This window comes from Vicugna pacos, chromosome X, assembly GCF_048564905.1.
Source record: "Vicugna pacos chromosome X, VicPac4, whole genome shotgun sequence".
In the NCBI taxonomy this organism is placed as follows: Eukaryota; Metazoa; Chordata; class Mammalia; order Artiodactyla; family Camelidae; genus Vicugna; species Vicugna pacos.
This window is the reverse complement of record NC_133023.1, coordinates 104,412,722-104,433,834: the sequence shown is the minus strand read 5'-3', so window position 1 is coordinate 104,433,834 and position 21,113 is coordinate 104,412,722. Positions and strand designations below refer to the sequence as shown.

General features: G+C 54.7%; 2 protein-coding genes across 4 annotated transcripts in view; both read left to right on the top strand.

Moving 5' to 3' along the window:
• TMEM185A (transmembrane protein 185A) overlaps positions 1 to 11,705 on the top strand; it is a 32,696-nt gene extending 20,991 nt beyond the window's left edge. For all 3 annotated transcript variants that reach the window (XM_072956035.1, XM_072956036.1, XM_072956033.1), the window contains exons 3-7: positions 733 to 940; positions 5,432 to 5,515; positions 8,107 to 8,283; positions 8,818 to 8,941; positions 10,072 to 11,705. In XM_072956035.1, the coding sequence (XP_072812136.1) occupies positions 733 to 940; positions 5,432 to 5,515; positions 8,107 to 8,283; positions 8,818 to 8,941; positions 10,072 to 10,316 (838 nt within the window). In that variant the 3' untranslated portion in view covers positions 10,317 to 11,705. The remainder of the gene's footprint in view (positions 1 to 732; positions 941 to 5,431; positions 5,516 to 8,106; positions 8,284 to 8,817; positions 8,942 to 10,071) is intronic.
• A 1,089-nt stretch (positions 11,706 to 12,794) lies between these two features.
• Positions 12,795 to 16,901, top strand: LOC140691878 (uncharacterized). The gene is made up of 3 exons (XM_072956212.1): positions 12,795 to 14,064; positions 15,019 to 15,309; positions 16,157 to 16,901. Exons 1-3 carry the CDS (start codon positions 13,942 to 13,944, stop codon positions 16,520 to 16,522), a joined length of 780 nt encoding a protein of 259 aa, XP_072812313.1. The 5' UTR covers positions 12,795 to 13,941; the 3' UTR covers positions 16,523 to 16,901.
• The last annotated feature ends 4,212 nt before the right edge of the window (positions 16,902 to 21,113 follow it).

Below are 21,113 nucleotides of genomic sequence, written 5' to 3'. Positions count from 1 at the left end.
TAAGTATTTTCCTGATTAGTGGCCTTATTATTTTTTAATTGCTAAGCTATTGAATCCATACATTATCCTTCAACGGCTTAAACTGATTTTAAGAACAGTTTTAACTGCTCTTCTTTACCATCTGCAGGTGTTAATTCATCCTAATGGAACAGAAAGGAAAACAAAAAGGCTTCATAATTTTATTTGCATTTTAAAATAGCACCTAACACCAGTTACTATATTTTCTTGAAATATAACCCACACTGTTTGTAAAGCTATGGTTATTTTTATAATATTGCATGAAATGTGATTTATATGGCTTTTAATTAATTGAGAGATGAGGATCATGAGATTTAAGGGATGTTTGTCAGTTTTTAGCAGTAGAAGCAATCAGCTTAAATAATCTTGGAAGTAGTTGGATTTAAAGTTATGAACAAAAGTGTTTATGTGCATGGTGAGGAAATAGTAACTGTGGCTGTTACTCCTGAGAATATCTTTACACAGTTAAAACTTTACATCTGGTGTGGTTGTTAATGTTCATTTCTTGTTATGAAGTAGTTCTTTGACGTTTGAAAGATCGCCTATTAAGGATGAAGGTTAATTTAGCTTTCTACCTGATTTCCCTTCGCCTTTTTGTCAAATTTACAAGTACAGTCCATAGTGCCCACATCAGTTGGCATCGCCCTGGGCTGCCCACTTGCTATGGAGATTTTGAACTGAGGGTGTTCCTCTTCTTCTTCTGTCCCTTTTTAGAGCAGAAGGAGAAACGTGTGTGGAGTTTAAAGCCATGTTGATCGCCGTGGGCATCCACTTGCTGCTGTTGATGTTTGAGGTGCTGGTCTGCGACAGGATCGAGAGAGGGAGCCATTTCTGGCTTCTGGTCTTCATGCCGCTGTTCTTCGTTTCCCCGGTGTCTGTTGCAGCTTGTGTTTGGGGCTTTCGACATGACAGGTCGCTGGAGGTGAGATTTCACGTATTTAAGAATGTTTTAAGAAGCCACATCTTTTGGTCAGGTACTATAGTAGACTTCTTGCCCTTTGTTAGGAAGAAGTTGAACACTAACTCTAGATCCTGGTACGTCAGGAAATGAAAGGCGGTGGCAGTCGTCATATTTCTCTTTCTTGACATAGAACACTGGTTTTTCACCCAGGCCAGCAGGCTTCTTCCAGCTTCACGTCTTTCCGTGTCTGCTTGGATCAGTCCAGCTTCTCCTGAGAAACAAGCACTAGGACAGATGCAGATGTAGATGCAGACATACAGATAGATGTACTTACAAGGAGGTTTGTTTAAGGAGCTGGCTCACATGATGTGAGGGCTGGCCAGTCTGAAACCCAGAGGACAGGCTGGCGGGCTGGAGACTCAGCAGGAGCTGATGCTGTGGTCTTGAGGCAGAATTTCTTCCTCTCCAGGAAACCTGTTTGGGCTCTGAAGGCCTTTTTGCTGATTGGATGAGACCTATACATATTATCGAGGGAAATCTCCTTTACTTAAAATCAGTACGTTTACAGCAATACCTAGATTACTGTCTGCTGAAATCACTGAGTGCTCTAGCCCAGCCTGGTTGACATGTAGAACTAACCGGCACACCACCTCAGAGCCCATGCCCTAGCACTGCATCTGCTCTCGGCTTAGCTTCTGCTGATGTGCCAGTGTGTCTGTTTATTAATTCAGAAATTGTTTATAAAGTATTTATAAAGCTCTATGCCAAGACCTTTTTGCCTTAAACACGGGACGCTCATGTGAATGAAAAAGCAGTCCTAGCAGCACTAATACAGGAAATGGCAATAATTGCAGAAAACATTTATTGACCACTTGCTGTGTGCCAGGCGTGTGGGCTGGGAACTTCCCATGTAGTCGCATCTTATCAACGATGCAGAACAAGCTGGCAGAGTAGGTGCAGTCACATGCCTGCTTCCCAGAGAGGGTGAGTAGTTTGTTCCTGGCCGCTCATGCAGGGGCAGGATTCTGTTGCAGTCAGCCTAACTCTGAAGCCCTATGCAGAGCAGGGTGAAGGAGAACTGGGCACTGTGGATGCTCTGTGTTGAGCCGCGTGGATCATTGGCAGAGGAAGAAGACAGCAGGTGGTTGGAAGGGAGCATCTGAGCTGGCAGGTGGCAGCTCAGGGTGAGCCATGAGAGGAAGGCGTCTGCAGCGGGAGGGTGGTAGAACAAGGCCCTGTGGACATCCATGGGAACAGGACCCTGAGCATCCAGAGCGGTTGCGCCTGGGACAGGGAAGCGATTGCTGGGCCCTGGTGCTGGGAGGCTGTGGCGGGAGAGGACCTCTGAGGGCCCACTCTCACCTTCCCTGTGCTGGCCTGAGCCTTCAGCAGTCTCTGCACCACCCCCTCTGGCTGCTTGCTGGTGGTGGTAAAATTTCATGCAGTTGTGTGATTAGGGGAAAAAGACGTCTAAAAAGACTCCTTGGGGGACAGTAAGGAGAGCAAGGTTGAAAGCACTGAGCTAGACCCTCCTCGCCCCAGTGCACGTCTGCACAGTGCGCTCCCCGCCTCCTGCTCCCCAGGGACTCAGTCCTTTGAGACCTTTGCTTGTCTGTTCTCCCTCCCGGGGCAGGCCTGTCCCCTCCACCGCTTCCTATAAGTGCTTGCCCCTGAGCTGACCCACTCTGTCCGGTAACTTTGGTCTCTCATTTGAAAGAGAAAACAAAACAATAGCGGCAAACCCCTCTCAGGCCTTTGACTGCTGTGCCTGTCCCTTCCGCTCACCGGCAGCAGTGCCACTCTGACCACATGCTCGCCAGGACCTGGCACCGACGCCCTGTGGCCTCATCCAGCAGGGCCTCTTCGGTCCTCATCTTTTCTGGCCGCTGGCTACTTTGACCAGCCTGGCCACCTCCGCCTTCGTTCAGCTCCTTGGCTGGGTTCTCCTTCCTCCATCCACCCCTCACAAGTGGCTGTCTTGTCAGGCGCTCATCTTGGGTGTTCTCTGTCCTCCCTGTGCATGCTGCCTCTGAACACCCTTGTTCACACTTGCTGCCTCCACTGCGACTTGTGTGCTCTCACTTGCTAAATTCTCATGTCTAAACTTGGGTTTCTACACCAGCTCCAGACTCCTCATCTAACATTACTCGAATCTGTATTCCTTCAATTGGTTAAAGGCACCATTTCCACCCAGTCGTTCTTACCTTTCTACTTTATGCCTCTGTTGCTTTGCATTTTTTTCTATTATCTGAGCAAATGAAGTAAAACCAAGCTTTAAAAATCATTTGCAAAAACTTACATCAGACAAAACCACTGAGATCAAACATTCTTGATATTACCTACTTGGGTCTGTATTTCTCAGTAGGGGGTGGGGTATGCTATTGGCCTTTTGGACAGGAAATGTTTTGTTGAACAGGACTGTCCCATGCATTTCAGGACACTTATCCTTGACCTCCGCCCACTAAACACAAGTGGAGGTGCTCCCCCAAGTCGTCATGATGTGCAGTAGTGCCCCCACACGTTTCCTAGATCCTCCCCAGGCGAGCAGCATTGCCCAGGTCGAAAAGCACTGAGAAAGTTATGTAAATACTGTTGGATAGGGGCTGAGGAGGAGGTTTAAGAAACCTAAAAATTGAAAGCTTTGTTTCTTAGAAAGTAAAAGCATATACAAGGGCTAGGACCATACTGGGCAGAGTTAGGGGAAGATGGCGTTCATATGGTCACACTTTTGGCATTCTGCCTAAGAGAAGAAACAGCGCACCAAGAGTGGAGCTCCCTCTTGGTTCTTGTGTCCCAGGAGGAGGAGGAGTGCCTACATTCGCTAGCGAGCGACTAGGGATAGGCTCAGCCAGAGCCGGGAAGGAGGAGTCAGGGCTTGCCAGGGTGTCCTGTGCAGGTAGGGAAGGGGATGGTCTATTTTCGGGCAGAGGGAATAACACATAAGCCATAGAGGCAGAAGAAAGTCTGTTGTGCTGAGGGGACCAGTGGCTCAGATATGAGCAGAGCACAGTTTTGAAAGATGCAGAGAGTCCCAGAGATGGGAATGTGGTGATGGTTTCACCACTGTAGTAATATGATGGCAACATAAATGTACATAATACTGTTCAACTGTGCACCTGAAGATGGTTAAGATGGTAAGTTTTACAATATGTGTATTTTTCCACAATAAAAAATATGTGTGGGACATAAAGTGGAAAGGAGGCAAAGGCGGGAGTAAGGGAGAAGCGGGGCTGCACAGAGGGATCGGGCCGAGTAAGGGCCAGATCCTCAGTCCTCGAGGCATGTGCCGAGCTGCCCCAGGGCACCGTGCTGAACTCACAAGGGCACCATGGGATACTGGACATTTTTAAGGGGAAAGCAGTGATCCCTGACATCTGTGGGGACACCCTATGAACTACTAGCTCCAAGCGGTTTACAGTTTCATTATTAGGTCACGCTACATTCTCTTCAATGGTGTCATGGAAGACTCTAGCTTGTTGGCAACTGCTGTGATGAGAAGGTAGTACTGTGCAAAAGTCCATGTGGAGAACAGAGAATGAGGGTGGAAGTGTCTTGAGAAGGGGTGCGGTGCCCAACAGGCATGCCCATCCCACGAGAATTACTTGTCATCATTTAAGAATGAAATACACATAATATTTTTCTTTCAGTTTATTTTTAACTTTTTTTGATGGCTACAGAGGATGTAAATACTAAGTTTAGATTTAATTACTTAAGTCAATGGAATGCTGAGGTGTTTCTTTTGGCCCAAAGTCCTCTGAAAGAATTGCTGAGTCACTAAATGCCCTGTGAACTGGGAAGTTTGGGGCAGCTCTGAGCCAGGTCAGATGGCATCCTGTGATTGTCACTCTGTGGGTAGTGGTAAGCCGTTGAAGAGTGGGGAGCACTGGGGCCAGAAGGAAGACAGTCTGGGGGCATTCGGGAGCACAGGGCTCTCAGGACTGGAGGCCGGGAGGCTAGTCAGGGGGCTGTTGGAGTGCTTTGCCAGGGATGGTGTTGGTATTGAGGAGGGCCTGAGTTTTTACGCTTCTGGGCAGGATCAGTGGAATGGTGGGTTAAAGGTGCAGTAAAGAATCCATAGTGGGTGTCTTGATGTGATGGGTCCTCGAGGAGCCAGAAAGGAAGGGGTGGGATGCAAGGCTGAGTCCCAGGTACAAGAAGAAGGCAGTACAGGGATGATTAGGAACAGAGGTGTTTGTGGCTAGGGGCAGGAATGAAGCTTGGGGAGGCCCCCATAAATTGCCTCTATACACATGGCAAGCCTAGAAACAAGGTCATTACCTGGGCGAGTGTCAAGGGCCGGGAGCCACTGTGCATAGGGGATGAGGCAGAAGGCTGGGGCAGGTTTCCCCTTGGCATAGCTCTTCTGCTGCTGAAAACCAGGAGGTCCCAAGTGTAACATAATAAAAGTTCACTGCATTATGATTTGCATTGCCTCTTAGCGTGTTAACCAAATAATTGTGGTATTGAATATAGCTGTTACTTTGTTTAACTGATTGTTCTCTTTATTTTTAGTTAGAAATCCTGTGTTCTGTCAACATTCTCCAGTTTATATTCATTGCCTTAAGACTGGACAAGATCATCCACTGGCCCTGGCTTGTATGTAACTTTTAAATCCTTAAATAAACTTTTCTTTTTTTACTGTAAAAGCTATCCATGTTCATTGTAGCAATCTTGGGAAAGACAGACAGGCATAGGTAATAGAGTAATAATGACCCATAATCCGCTGGGAGATGACATGGTTATAGTGGTTTTGTTTTCCTTGTTTGGGGTTTATTGTTTCATAAAGATAATTGATATACTGCATATATAATTTGATATCCTGCTTTTTTGTTCTAATATATCATAAGCATTTTTCCATGTCAGTAAAAGGTCTTTATAAACATAACCTTTAAAGTTTGATACAGAATATTCTTTAAATGCATTTACCCTCATCTCTGAATATTGAAGTTGGTACCAGTGTTTTAAACAATTATAAATCATGCTGCAGCATTTTTTTTTTTGCATAAAAATCTTTGCCTTTTTTTCATTGTTTTCTTAGGAAAGACTCCAGAAACAGTATTACGAGGCCAGAGGGTGGGAAATTTTGGGGATTTTGAAATACAAACCACACCACCAACTTGCTTTTCAGAGAAGCTGTGCCAGTTTCCACTCCTGCCATGGGTGAAGTCTGAGTCATGCTAGTGACCTCTGGCTTCTGTTAGTGGGTGTTGGGTTAAGATAGGTTGTGCACAGAGAGGTGGAAGCGTGGATGGAGACACAGACGTACAGATAGAGACGCAGCCGGCTGCAGATGACAGGGTGCTGTGTGGTTTCAACTAGTAATGCACAGAAGAAGGTAGGAGAGTCACAGTGCCTCTGGGAGGTGAGGTCGTGCCAGGGTTTGCCCATTCCAGCCCCGGCTTGATGTGCACTTTTGCATACAAGACATTTTTCCAGCCCCAGTTCTGTGCAGGTCCCCGCAGATGAAGCAGTCTGACTGCACGTTTCCCTCAATGATCAAGAGGGACCACGCGAGGCCGTTGTGGGCACTAACATCCCACCCACCATGGCTGTGCTGCTAAATGAGTTTGATCACAGGAGTGCTTTGTGACACCAACAACATTGTCTGTAAAAGAAGCTCAAAATTAAAATGAAATTAATGAAAAGACAGGCCACAGACTAGGAGAAAACGTTCACAAAGCACATGTCTGACCAAGGACATGTATCTAACACAGCTAAAGAACTCTTGAAACTAAAAACTAGACAGCCTAGTTTCAAAATTGACAAAAGACTTGAAAAGATTCTTTACAAAGAAGATAAACATACGGTGAACAAGCACTTGAAAAGGAAATCATTACCCATTAAGGAAAAGCAAATAAAAACCAGGATGAGGTACCACAACACACTCATCAAAATGGCAAAGATGAAAACCACAATACCAAGTGCTGGGGTGGACGTGAGGGACTGGGATGCGTGCCCATCACTGGTGGAAATGCCAGATGGCTCTGGAAAATGGTTTGGCAATTTCTTACAAAGTTAAACATGGAGTTTTACCATATGACTTAGCAGTGCCAATCCTGGCTGTTTCCCGCAGAGAAATGAAAGCATACAGCCACACGAGAAGCTGGGCACAAATGTCTATAGCAACTTTATTTGTGGTAGCCAAAAGTGGGAAGGCACCCAGATCTCCTTTCAAGGGTGACTGGATGAAGAGGCCAGGGTGCATCCACTAGTGGATCACCACTTGGCAAGAAAAAGAAGTGACCTGTTGATATGTGGAACAACCTGGGTGAAGCTCAAAGATATGCTACTAATTGGAACAAGGCTGTCTCAGAAGGTGACATGCTGTATGTCCATGTACGTCAGGGTCTTGCAGTGATAGAGGACAGATCAGTGGCGGCCACGGGGTACAGGTGAGGTGAGAGAGTGACGCAGTGATGCAGAACACAAGGGAGTCTCGCGGGGTGAAGGAGCTGTCCCGGGTCCTGCCTGAGGCTTCGCAGATCTATGTGTGCATGCATAAAAAGTCATAGAACTGGACACCAAGAGAAAACGGTTTTACTGTTTCATAACCCAAGACCAAGGGACAATAGATGTATCCCAGAGGCTGTGCAGGAAGGAGAAAAGATCACATGGGGGGGCCTGGTGAGGCCCCCCAGGACTCATCCTGAAAGGGGGCTTGTGTTGGAGTGAAACAAAGTCTTTCTGGTCTGACAGCAACAGACACAGAACCTGCCCGGGCAAAGCGGCCAGGACCAAGTCATGGAACCCTCCTGGCATCCATGCACATTAGCCAAGGGCCCGGGCCCCCCAGGCAGCTTGAGTTTCTAGGGAGCACGTCCCCCAGTCCTTGGCCAAATACCCCTGGCAGGGTGCAATATCAGTGAGGAGCGTACGTCCAGGTGATCTGGGGCGTGTGTGCACAGGGTAGCGACGGGAGGGGAGGCTGGTAGAGCCTGCTACAGGCTGAGTGAGCTCAGACCTTTGGAAGAGCAGCTGCAAGGCCCTTCAGCCCGAGAGCAAACCAGGACAAGCGCTTCCCAGGCGGGCGGCAGGTCCCACAGTGAACAGCGTGTCCTCTTACCCGCGTGGCCTCACTCGTGCCTGGCACCATCTTCACTGCAGAGGAGTGAGGAGTGAGGAGATGGCTCTGCCTCCCCAGATGCTGCTGGGCAAAAACTCTAAAGCCCTTTCTCTCCTTCCCTCAGGTTGTGTGTGTCCCCCTGTGGATTCTCATGTCCTTTCTGTGCCTGGTGGTCCTCTATTACATCGTGTGGTCTGTCCTGTTTCTGCGCTCCATGGACGTGATCGCAGAGCAGCGAAGGACACACATAACGATGGCGCTGAGCTGGATGACTATCGTCGTGCCGCTTCTTACTTTTGAGGTAAGCTTTCGGCAGAACTTTTCAGGCCCTGCAGCCCCCGCCGCCCTGCGACAGCACCGTGCGTAGCTGTAAGGGCGGCCCACTGGCCCAGAAGGCCGTCAGAGTGGCCTTTCTTCGGGGGCCTAGGGGCTGGCGGTGAGAAGCATTCCTTTCTAGCCATGATGCATCTGAATGTATGGATTTGTCTGGGTTGGGGGAGAGAGAGAGAGACAGAGATGGATGTTGGCTTTTTGTATTCAAGTCCTGTGGAGAATTCTGGCGCGGCCACTGTTGACTCCTCAGAAAAATCACCAAGAAGAGTTTCCCATTACAGTTCTGCTGTTGGAAATGTTCTCGGTGGATGGGTTTTGATTAGTCCTGAGGAGAGAGAAGGAAGCTCATGCCGTCCTCTCCCCAAGGCTGGGCTTTCTGCAGTCTCCTGTGGCACTGGCTTCCCCCTTAGGAGAGCTGATGAGGGAGGGGCAGTCTGGCTGCAGACAGTGTCTACTTTCAGATGTTCCATCAACAGAACCTTGACTGTTTCTCTTTCTTTAGATCCTGCTGGTCCACAAACTGGATGGCCACAATGCATTCTCCTGTATCCCGATATTTGTCCCCCTTTGGCTTTCCTTGATCACTCTGATGGCGACCACATTTGGACAGAAAGGCGGAAACCACTGTATGTACTCAGCATTCCAGAAGTCCTCGAACATTGTGTGTGTGTGTGTGCGTGTACGCGCGTGTGCGCATGTGTGGCTGTGTGCCTGTGTGTGTGTGTATGTGTGTATAGGTGGCCCCACTCTATGAAAAGAGAGCCTAAGGGCCCCAGTTGAGGAGTCTGCATGGAAAAGTGAGGGCTGAGGAGGGTCTGGAATCTTCCAGGGGAAGGGCATTCTGTCAGCCTTGCTGTCGCTGTGCTGCACCGTGGCCTCCCCAGCAGTGTGCTCTGCGACTTGAGGCAGGATAGATGGTGGCAGGCAGCCTTGCTGAGCTCCATCCCCTCTGCTGCACCATGGCAATCAAGATACCTTCTTCCCAGGGCCCCCTGAGGATTAGAGGAAACTACACCCCACCGACCAAACCCCAGGAGTCCTCCTGGGGTCTGTTTCCTCCTCGCTCTCCCCGGTGTCATTCCAGACGTCACCGAGTCTGTCAGTGGCGCCTGGCTCGCTCGCTCTTCCTCACTGCCTGCATGCTGCGACAGCCAGTTTTGAAGTGCTCTGATGAGGGTCCCTTCCTCACTAGACTTTTAGCTCCTTTGCATGTAGCCCCAGATCACACCCTTCAAGAAACTAATGCAACAGGGGGGTGCCCCAGGAGAGCCACCACTGAGCTGATGGCTTAGTGCTGCACAGACAGGAAGAGTGGGCCTTAGAGAAGTAGCTTTGAGGTGGCCTCCTGAGCTCAGGCCACCTCCTGGCTTGGACCAACACCTGCCTGCTATCTTCCTGGATTCCAGAGGGTGAGAGAAAATCCTTTTCTTGGATGCCATTCTTTGTTATACATGAGTTTCTCCTGGGAGGAAGATTGGAGGATGTCAGCACGGTCTAGGCGCCACCGGTATTTGAGACTCCCCAGAACGGTAGTTCCCAAACTGGATGACCCATCAGAATCCCCAGGAGGACCTGTACAAGTGATTGCCCACCCCACCCATGGTTTCTGATTCAGGTGGTCTGGGCCAGTCTCCATTCCTAAGACATCAGGATAAAGCATTGCATTCTACAAGTAAAACTCCTCATTCAGGAAAGAACAATAGCCCGAAATTCAGTGGATGCTATTGTTTGAGAAAGTACATTTCTTCTTTTTCAGGGTGGTTTGGTATTCGTAAGGATTTCTGTCAGTTTCTGCTTGAAATCTTCCCATTTTTGAGAGAATACGGAAACATTTCCTATGACCTCCATCATGAAGATAACGAGGAAACTGAAGAGACGCCAGTTCCAGAACCTCCTAAGATTGCACCTATGTTTCGAAAGAAGACCAGAGTGGTTATCACCCAGAGCCCTGGGAAGTATGTCCTCCCACCTCCCAAATTAAATATTGAGATGCCAGATTAGATACCACTTCCTGGGACAGACGGAAGTGGACCTGGACCTGCGCTGTCTTCTACCTGCCTCTGCCTCTCTGTTCACCCCACCCAGAACTGGAGCTGGAGCTGGGTCTCCGGGTACTTCCATCTCATGCCTTGTTTGCACTCAATGCCTACCAGTGACTCAGCGCGGCGGGATGCACAGGGCGCAGGTGACTGGAACACGCAGGGCGGTGTGGGGCGGGTGTCCGGGATGCGGATGTGGTGGAGGGAGTGTGTGTGCCGGGGAGAAAGCGATTTCCCTGGGCAGGTACCTGAGGAGATGGCTCGGGAGAAGGAAGGTCTACATGGCTAGTTTGCAAAGTGTGACAATTCCCATCAAAAGTGTTATTCCAAAATGTATTTTTAAGACAGGCCGGCCTCGCCACGTGGCTCAGATGCTTCTGTTGTGGCGCAGTCGGTGGGAACGGTAAACCCGCCTCCCACAGCGCGTGCGTGCCCGCGCCCCCCTTCCCTCCGTGTTCCTGCCATGGAAGTAGTCTCTCACTGGGCGTGCCGACAGCAGTTTTTAATGATCCCATTGGTGAGCCCTTTCTAATGGAGTGACTCCGTGCCTGTATAGTATTTATACAAATATTTTAGCATTGTAATATACCGTGGTAAATCCTAGTTCTGTACAGTATATTCTGTTAAAGTATTTTTTTACAAGCTTGTACTGGAGACATACACGTTCTGTTGCAGAAGTAGAAGCCAGTGACACCCCTGTTCCGCCCATTGGGGTGCCACCCCTTAATGGGACATTGCCATCTCCCCTTCAGTTTCTCCACATACATAGTAGCAGTGACTGCTGGAACCGCCACAATAAGCAAGAAATGATTTGTGCTTTTCTAACATTCTGCGAATATTCGCTGCAGAAAACTAAAGCACGGCTGGAAGCTGGCACGCTGCAGAAAGTGGCCGAGACTGGGAGCAGCTAGCCGAGGGTGTACAGTGGGATCTGGGGCTTATGTCTGCCCCTAGCAAGGATGCTTCCATACTTTCAACTAGAGGTACCATCGCTCCAAGAGCTGGTGGTACACCCGTGAGCCAGAGGGGAAGAAGGCAGAGCCTGGAGAATCAGGGCTTTCTGCCGGGGAACAAGTAGGCCGTTTTGTAAAGAGGGTAAAGGGGGCACTGACACTGTCATCCAGGAGCAGAGTGGAGGGTGGAAGTGGGCGGCTGCTACCTTGTCTACACTGGGCTCCGCGGCTCTACACCGCGAGCACGGCTGGGGCCCGCCGTGGCACGCCCGTTCTGGCTGGAGGGGACATTGGGAATGGTGTAGCCTTTCCTGCTTGGTGTGTAACAAATGTACTCAACCCACTCTTTTCGCTCCCTTTAGCTGCTCAATAAACTGCTTCCTCATTTTCCACGTGCACTCTGCAGGTCTTGCTTTAGATTTGGTCCAGGACACTGGAATTTGTCTCAGCCAGCACAAAAAGGAACTCTGGCTGCCACTGGAAACAGGCATGGGGGTGGGTGAGCATCTCCCAGGAGCCTTCTGGTGCAGCCTGGCATGAGGCATGACGAGGAAAGAGGAGGAGCCAGGGCGATTCTGTGGGCTGGGGGCGCCCTATGCAATCCTTACAGCTTAGGAGATGCCCAACAGTGATGTTGGGTTCCCAGACAGTTAGAAACCAGTCTCTGCTGCTCAGGGGTCCTGGGGCATTGCCTGGTCATGTCGGCGCTGACTGCTGCTCATGTCTACGTAAAAGTAAGTGATTTCTTTTTGGGGGAGGGAGGGTGAAGTAATTAGGTTAATCACCCAGTCAGTCGATCAATTAATTAACAGAGGTACCGCAACTGAACCCAGGAGGTCGGGCATGATAAACACCCACTCTACCCCTGAGCTAGATCTTCCCCCTCAGGGTTCGGTGTCTGTCTAGCTCGCCCTAGTTGCCTCCAGACACACTTAACTCGGGGGGCATTTCAGCCCTTGGTTTGCAGCAGTCGACAAGGAGGCCCACCTACTGCTGGTGATGATTTCCTGCAGGCGCCCGAGGGCCACCGAGGGAAAGCCCCTTAGATTTCAGACTCGCCGTGAGACGCAACACCTGTCTCCATAAGCGCAGTAGCTATGAGTTAAGTGTCGGGTACCTTGCCACCTGCCCTACATCCCTCTGGGTCCTCAGGACCCCCTCATGCAGGTCCTCCTACATTATCTGCGTGAGGAGGTGGAGCTCAGGGAGCAGCGCCGCCATCTCCTGGCCGAGCCCGAGCCCTCACCCTCACCCAGTGGATTGGGCACCTGGGCCCTGGGCTGGCCATACTGCAAGTTTGGAGACATTTCTGCTTCAAGGAAATGTCTGGAAGATCCTTGAGCCCCAAGCCCAGAATGGAGTGGCGGGTGTGGGTGCAGGGGGCCCCGCACATGGGGACAGCGTCCCGGAGGCCGCCTCTTCCCGATTCCCCAGCACCAGGCCCCAGAGCGGGACGGCAGCGCTCACAGCCTGGGCACAAACAGGGACGGGGTCGCCGCGGACGTCGGTCAGAGGACAGTGAGCCACACTGCGTGTGAGGCCGAGGACGACCAGCCGGGCCCGGCGCGCCTGGGGAGACACGGCATGCAGAGCGGGTGGGCCTGGGGGTGGACACGTGTGGGCCGAAGAGTGGCGGCGGCCTGTCCTCCCCAGTCCCCGGGAGCTAAGCCATCTCCTGAGCAGTGACTTCTGCGGACCGACCCAGGGCGTGCAGCACGGTCTCCCAGGAGGACTGGCTGCCCTGGCCCGTGACGGTGCTGAAAGGACACTGTGGCTGCGCCCTTGACCGAGGAGCCCCGTCCCAGACTTTGCCTGGCACATGAAAGCATCGGTGTCGCTCAGGCCCTCGAGGCCAGTGCGCTCGGAGGGGGAGCTCTGACCTCCTCGGTCACACGTCCGCCCAGGCACGTGTGCCTGGGCCGAGACTCCAGGACAAGGAGGCCGTGCCCGATTTGCACCCGGCGCTTGGCCTGTCACTCCCCACCCGTGAACGTGTCATCCGGCCTGCTGTGATGACCGTGGGCGGAGCAAGATGCTGACACGCTTAGGGGGCTTGCCCTTTATTAGGTCACTTGCCGGCGGTGCTGTGATGTCACCCCCTAGCAGCCGGACCCCCTTTGTGATGTGCCCAGCGGCACTGAGGGCAGGGCGCTGCTGGCCGGGCTGCAGCCTGACGTTCACAGGAGGCGAGGCCGCGCCACCTCTCCACACGGCTACAGACGAGGAGGACCGGGCACCCGGCTTCGGGATGGTGCCGCTTCCTCCAGAAACAGGGGCTCCGGCCACCAGCTCAGAGGACGGCCCTCCCCCGGCAGGCCCCGACGTCGTCCCGACCCAGCCCGTGCCAGCCGGGCACCCCGACTTCGGGCTGCTGCTGGAAGGAACCGCTCGCCCGGCTTCGAGGGAAGAGCCTTTGATCAAGAGGCCGCGCACCTCCTGTCATGGCCCGCCTGGGGAAGAGGGCCACCTCGGCTGCCTCCCCTTCCTCAAGAAGCTCTGGAAAACCGTCCACAGCAGTCAGTTTCCCCAGTCTGGTGGGACGAAGCGGGCACTTGCGTCGGCATCAACGAGAAGCTGTTTCAACAGGAGATTCTGGAGCGGGAAGGCCCAGGGAAAGTGTTCCAGACAGACTGCATGAAGAGTTCCGTCCGCCACCTTGACCGCTGTGGGTTCGGCAGAATGCGTCAGGACAGGCACACGGCCGTCTGCCTGAGCAACGTCTTGTCGGAGGAGAGACCCGGCTGCGTCCTCAGCAAAGTAAGGGGCGGGCTGGGAGGCAACCCTCTCGAGGGGCTGAGCCCCTGGGCTCTGCGGGGGTGGGGTGGGGTGGGGGGGATGTCCCTCCAGGGCTGCCCCGGGCTGTGCCAGGTGAGTGGGGGGGGTCGTAACCAGGAGACGATCCTTGGAGGAGGTCCTGAGAGTTCCCATCACAAGGAAGTCACCTCTTTTCCTTTCCTTTTAACGTTCCCTGCGTCTGTCTGAGGTGAGGGATGGGAAGTAGACTTCACCACACACGGAAGTCAAGTCGCTGTCCCGAACACCCGAAACCTACAGGGCTGCCCCGCACGTGCATGTCAGTCACGCTGGGAAAGGATGACACTGTGGAATCGCTGTTCCTTCATACCCTCCTGCTCGGGGACGCGTGGCCCTGGCGGGGTTTGTGTGCATGTGTGACTCCCTCGGCTCCGGGCCAGCACTTCAGCGGGGGGACAGGTCCTTGCCCTGGAAGCAGAAGTGTCCCCGGTCTTGTCATGGGGAGTGCTGGCCCCAGAGCACTTTTCCACGCCTGTGGAAAGTCAGGTGGCACGAGCCACGTGCTTCCCCAGGTCAGCGGGCCCCTGGCGGCCAAGAGGCAGTGACGCCCAGCCGGGGGCCGAGTCTGTCGCCACCTGACAGACACTCCCTTATAAAGCCACCGAACCTTCTTGGCTCCCGTCTGCAGACCCCAAGTCCCCTTTCCTCGGCCTTGTACATGTCCTAATTGGCCATTTTAGTCCTTTTCCAAGGGCGAAAGCGATGGTAAGTGGCCAGTCTGGAGGATGGAAAAGCTGGTGCAGAGCGTCCTCTTGGGACTGGGACCTGCCTTCTCCCCAGGGGCCTGGGGATGGCGGGGGGAGGGCGCACAGGGGCCGAGCCAGGCGGTCTCTACCGGTTGTGATCAACTCCCGGGTGACGCAGAGTTTGTATTTCTCTCTAAACTGTGAACCTCAGTTACAGTTCTACTGCAGCCCCTTGTTTAAGAGAGACTGCCCACATCTCCCCCTGAGGATGAAGAGGAGAGTGGGCGTGAAACCTGCATCCCGGCAGATGGACGGCAGGCCAGCAGCCCCGGGCTTTCCACCCGACCCCACCACGGCCGAGCCGCAGGACGACCTGCCACCCGGTCCTGAGGACAACCAGGAGACCCTGAGCACCCGAGAGCTCGACAGTGCCACCGGCCCAGCCGCGAGGGACTCGCCCCCTCCGGCCCCTGAGGGAACGGCGGCCCATCCAACCAAGAAGGTATCCCGAAGCCGCACTAGACCCGACGGCCACCGGGCAGCCCGAGGGCACACAGGCTCCCGTTACGCTCGTGCCTGTCCTGGCAGAGGTGGCCCTGCCAGCCGAGCTCCCCTGGGGCTGCTTCACCTGGCCCCCCACCCAGAAGACTTCTTACAGGCCGGTGCTGGGCCTGGCCGCCGGGCACCCCCAGTTCCTCTGCGTGCCCCCCGTGCACCTTCCGGTGGCTGCCGTGATGCCTCTGTGCGCCCCCTGGACGCCCGTCCTGACTCCCGGCCCTGCCGCCGCCCTGACCGTGACCCCTCATCCCCCGAGCCCCTTTTCCACTGCCGCCCTGGCTGCCGCTGTTTCCCGGAGTCCCTGCCGCCTCCGGGCGGGCCCCCAGACAACCAGGACGGTACCGACTAGACAGACAGAGGCGGACGCCTGCTCAGAACACGTGCAGGGCAGTAAAGAGAATCAGAACATGAGCGATTCTGTCCTGAGCAAAAGTGCTCATCGCCTCTGTCCTGGGTCTGTCTGAGCCCAGGAGTTGCCCTCACATACCTTTGCTTGTCGGTATCATCGCAGGTAACACCCAGCCGCGACCCAGCGCGGGCACCTGGGAGACACGCGGTGAAGCCCCTCAGACGTTCTGCCTCCGCTCATTAAAACAGACCCTTAAAGGGCTCGACAGGTACAACGACCTGGCCAGGGCAGCCCCACGATCACAGGGACAGTTTTCTCAGTCCTCCAGACACGTCTTCCCGTCGTGCCGCCACCTGGCTCTAGCAGGCTGTCCACTCGACAGGTGAGAAAAGGCCAGGCCTCCCCTTGTCAGAGGCCTAAAACGTGCCCTTTCTGTCCTCAGACACGCAGGTGTGGAGGTGGCGGCCCTGAAGGTGCTGGCTGGGGTCTGGACAGCAACACTGAGATTTGGCTCTTCCTGCAGGTCCTGGATCTGGTGACATTCTCTCGTTTCTCTTTTCCTTTCCTTTTTGAGCTAAACACTTCCAAGGTGTCATGTTTCAACACCCTCTGGTCCCTGGGGTGTCCAGCTTACAGTGCGTGTTCCTGTGGACGGGCCTCTTTAAAAGGAGTGTTTGTCCTAACGAGCATAGGAAATGGCCCTCGGCGGGCTTGCGGCAGAGGTAAGAGTGCCGAGATCCGGGGAGGAGACGGCAAACACCAATCCAGCAGAACCAAAAGGCTCGGCTCCCCCTTATGTTCAGCGTGACAGGGGAGGACAGGAGCACGGGGGACCCCAGTCCTGCCGCTCTGCGGTGACTCCCGTCCCAGCCTGCTCATGTGCAAACCCACCTCCCAGATGGACTCACGTCCCTTTTCTAGGGGGCCTTGATTTGGCAGCGCCTTAACTTTGAAGTAGCACGTTTCTTCCCTCTGCGTCTCGGACTTCCGGCGCCTCCTTTCGTGAATCACACGGAGATGCTGCTGTTTAAAAACCGCTTTCCCATAAACCTCAACCCAGGTGGAACGTGCTCACGCGTCAATCTAGAGAGAAGGGGCAGATGTGTGGAACGTAGTATCAAGTTGTCTGCCTCTCAAAAAGGGCACGGTCTTACTTGCACAGTCTAGGCCGCCTGACGGCCGCAAGGAACCAGTTCCGTACTCCACTCCTACCACTTAGCCCTTTCTGGATTTGGAGCCCGGTATCTGCGGACTGACCTCGCGTCCTCCTGGGCTGGGGCGGAGGCAGCGTCCCAAGCCCAGCCAGGAGGGAAGTGAGTGTGAAAGGCCCTCTGGGGCTGGCCCGGGACAGCACAACAGCGTCTCGAGGACCCCTCGTGCTAGGGCCACCCGAGGAGAGGCCAGGTGGGTCCAGAGCCCTCCCTGGATGTTCCTTCTGCTTCCAGGGCTTCCCAGGTGACAGTGTTTAGGAGAGTGACAATGGATTCAAGCAGAAAAGGTGGCACACACAGGGCTGCATCCCAAGTGCCCCAGACGATATAAGGGTGACACTGGTTCCCTAGAGGGGCAGAACCACGGGAGTTTGGCGGTGGATGGCAGACTGACTTCCCACAAGCTTTGCCCAAGCCTCCTTCAGCCCAGGGGCCAGCTTGGGTCCTCAGTGGGCCCCCCATCTCCCTAGGTTCCCGTTCTCTGACCCTTTGAAGCATGATGCCCTGAGCAGGCTGGGACGGGAGTCACCCTGAGAAGGTGCCCATGACCAGACGGGCGGGGTGGAGGAAGGGTGGAGGGGTGGGACCGTTCACCCGCCGAAAGACCAGGCCCAGGAAAGAGGCACTGTCATCGCCTGTCCTGTCTTGTCTGCCGTGGGGACGTGCGCCCCTCCCTGCCTGGGGGCCCTGTAGGGCTCGGGATGGCTGCCTTCACCGTCACTGGCATCGTCGCCACGAGAGACAGGGACACACGATGCCATAGAGACCAGCCAGGTACTCTGGGTCATGACCCCCAGGATGGGTACGGGCTGACAGTAGTTATATGACAGAGGAGAAAGCAGCGAGTCAGGAGAGAGCTTTCTTAGAGAAGCACCCAGAGCAGGAATCCTGTTCCCCAGGAAAGCCTTACGGACCCCCGCATGAGTCCCCAAGAAGACTGGTTCTCACTCAGGGCGACCCCTCACACCAGGGCGATGCCCCTCCTGGGGACACGTGGCAAAGTCTGGAGATATTTTTGTGTCCCAACTGGGGACTGGGGGTCTACTGACACGGGTGGGCAGAAACCAGGGACCAGGCTTAACAGCCTGCAGTGCCCAGGACAGCCCCCCAGCCCCTCCATGCAACCAAGGACAAAGCCTGCAGAGCCGCTGTGCAAGGGCCCCACGCCCTCAGCTCTCCGCCTGCTTCCTCAGCCTCGTCCACTAGGTACCTTTCCCGAGGCCTTAACTTTCAAGGCAGGACGGGGAGGAAAGAGCTCCTCACCCCTCCCCCAACATGAAGTAGGATGGAAATGTTGGGATCAACGTGAGGACGGTTCTGGTGACCACGTGGTAAGTTCAGGTAACCGTGGTGACGGAATCCACGTCCCTGTTGGGAACTTTATTTCAGGCAGGTATCTGGGCTCTTAAATGCAGGATGGCAGTATCAAGACGTTTGCAAGGCCCATCAGGAGTCATGAAACACAAAACTGCAGGCGGCAAGGAGACATTTGTTTCTTTGTTCTTTGCTGAATTTCTTAAATTCTTGAAACCCTAAATTCTTAGATTCTCAGCAGAACTTAAAGAGCGAGTTTGCGGTAGGACGGTGTCGGGCGTTTGGGCCGGTCCGGGCTGAGCCCCTGCTGACTGAGCTGGTAGGGCCTCGGGGAGCGAGCGCTCTGGGGGAGGAAGTCCTGCGGGCCCAGGGCGACCCTTCCTGACAGCCGGCCCTGACAGGAGCCAAGCTCTGCGAGGTGAGGTGGGCTGGCGGCCACGGCCCTAGTGTTGTCCCCACCCCGACACAGCAAGCTAGACCACTGGCTGGGCGACAGGGTCCAGAGATGGGCGGGCCGGACAGAACCTCAGACCCGGGCAGGGAGGGGGCCCCACATCACCAGGGACAGATCTCCCAGAGGTCAGGGCCAAGGTATCCCCTGGAGCCTGTGCAAAGCCTTAAGGGATGAGCCCCTATCGTTCCCCCACCCAGCAGGCCTGGGGACGTCCCATGGGCGCTCAGGCAGCACCCATGTCTCCAGCAGGTCCACATCCGTGCTGGCACTCGGGTGCAGGGAGGGGAGCTGGGGGCGGCGGGGCCACCGCAAGGGTTGGGCTAGGACTGGGGGAGGCTCGGCCCTGGCCTCTCAAGGAGCCCCTGCGGACGGCGCCAGCCCCCACTTGCCACCTCCCGGGTCTCTCCCTCCTGGCGGGGAGACTCAGACAAAGGGGACTCAGAACTGGGCCCCTCCCAATGTCCTTGCACCCCGAGACCAGCCCATGCCCCTCTGCACAGGAAGGGCCAGGAAGTAGTCTCTCCAGGGCTCTGGGGGAGACAGCACCCAGGAGACCCGCCCCGCGTCTTCCCAGTGCCTGCGAGAGTCACAGGGCGCTGAGCGCTCGCCACCGCCGCCGCCGCCACGAGGTATGGTTCCCGCTGGTGGAGGCATAGACGTGTGTCAACCCCTGACCTCCGCCTCCTTCCTCCTGACGAACTGTCCCAGGTCCCCAAGTCTGCCTTCCTGCCATGTGAGCGTAAGGGGCACAAGGGAGGCGAAGTGCACACTTACTTCTGTTCAGCACTGCGGTAGAAGGCAGGACACAGGCCCGGAGACACAGCGGGATGAAGACATATGGAGGCAGGGGCTCAGGGCGCACTCAGGAAATGAACGCGGGAGTCGAACCCACCCCAGGCCCCTGGAGCAAGCGTTTGCCCTCCTCCCATGGCTCAGCCTAGGTCCCCCACATCTCCAAAACCGTGCTCGTGGCCTCCAAAGCTTAGGAGCTACAGGCGTAATCTGCGGGAAGCCAAGTCCCATTTTACTACCACGTGCTGGAAATGGAGCTCCTCGGAGCCCAAAAGACATGCGGTTTGGCGGCGGGGGCGGGGGGAGACCAATGTCACTCCATGGCCTTTGGCAATCAGCGTGTCTACTGGGAGAGCCTACCCCAGCAGAGCAACGGTGTGTGGGGACTGGAGAAGGAAAGGTGGGCTTCAGGGGTCTTAATGCCTCCTCCCCAGGGCCAAGCCCCTCAGCACAGTCCATTCCCCTGTGCTGGTCCAGGGCCCCTGAGCGTCACCCATGCTGGGTCTAGAACAAGCTATGTCATGTCTAAGCACTTCTGGCACGCGAGGGGTCCCATTCTCAATAACAGAGCGGCGGTGAGAAGAGGAAACCCACCTGAGTCAGTGGACCGGGAGATACACACTGGTTCAGAAGCCTCACACTGTGGGGAAGGCACATCGTACACGCACAGTGACAACAGCTGCATCTACTGTCCACGTCCTTGGCCCAGACATTGTAGGGACAGGTCACACCGTGTGTAAACGCGCACCAGTGCTTTCAACGGGTACGATCACTATGCCCGTTTGACGGGCAGAAATCGAGGCACAGACGGTTTCCACGACTGGCTCGGCTTAGCGGCCGCAGGACACACATTCAGTCTGAGCTTTGTGTGTGTCGAAAGCCCTGTGCCCCACTGGTCTGAGCCGACTCGCCAACACTCACGGGGGCCCCAGCTGTCCTGCACGCTGTCCTACCAGCTGGTGCCTCATGCCACGTAGCTGAGAACACAGGGAAGCCAGGCATCGGTGCTCAGGAGAGCCTGACACCGGATTCTGCCCACGTGGCCTGTCCCAGCCCCGCGGGATCACCATCCATCCTGAAATGGAGACGGGGCCCCAGGAGGCGGGTCTGGGTCTAGGACAGAGGGTGTGAGGATGGAGAAGGCTCCTGGACGTGGGGGTAAAGGCTCGGCCCTCTGAAGTCTGCTCTTGTGTTCAGGCTGGGGCCCTGCTCCCACTTCCTCCTGCCCACTCTGCTCGGCTTCTCTCCCAGCCGACTGGGGGGCCCACGTTCTCCTGCAGGCTCACTGCCCTGGGCAGATGGGGTGTCAGGCAGGCGGCAGGCCTGTAGTTCAAAGCATGGTGCCCTCGGGTCCGGTGGGCTCTCAGGGCTCCCGCAAGGGGACGGGGATCCGCGCCTCAGGGCCCAGGGCAGGCACCTGTGTCTGGGAACTGCCCAGGTTTCCACATGGGGCACACGTGGCATGTTTGGTCCATGTGTGTGGTGTGTGGATGTACGTGTACATAAGCACATACAGTCTAGACATGATATAGATACACGCACAGTAGCTGCAGATGAAAAATGTAGTTCTTACTATGGATGAGAATTAACAAGTGAAAATCACGGCTCTGGAACACGTACTATTATCC

Bases quoted from the DNA above. Each gene is read 5' to 3' on its own strand.
- LOC140691878 (XM_072956212.1), top strand. From the start codon at position 13,942: ATGAAGAGTTCCGTCCGCCACCTTGACCGCTGTGGGTTCGGCAGAATG. The intron at 14,065-15,018 runs GTAAGGGGCGGG...TGTGAACCTCAG, and splicing joins CCGGCTGCGTCCTCAGCAAA to TTACAGTTCTACTGCAGCCC. The intron at 15,310-16,156 runs GTATCCCGAAGC...TTCTGTCCTCAG, and splicing joins CGGCCCATCCAACCAAGAAG to ACACGCAGGTGTGGAGGTGG.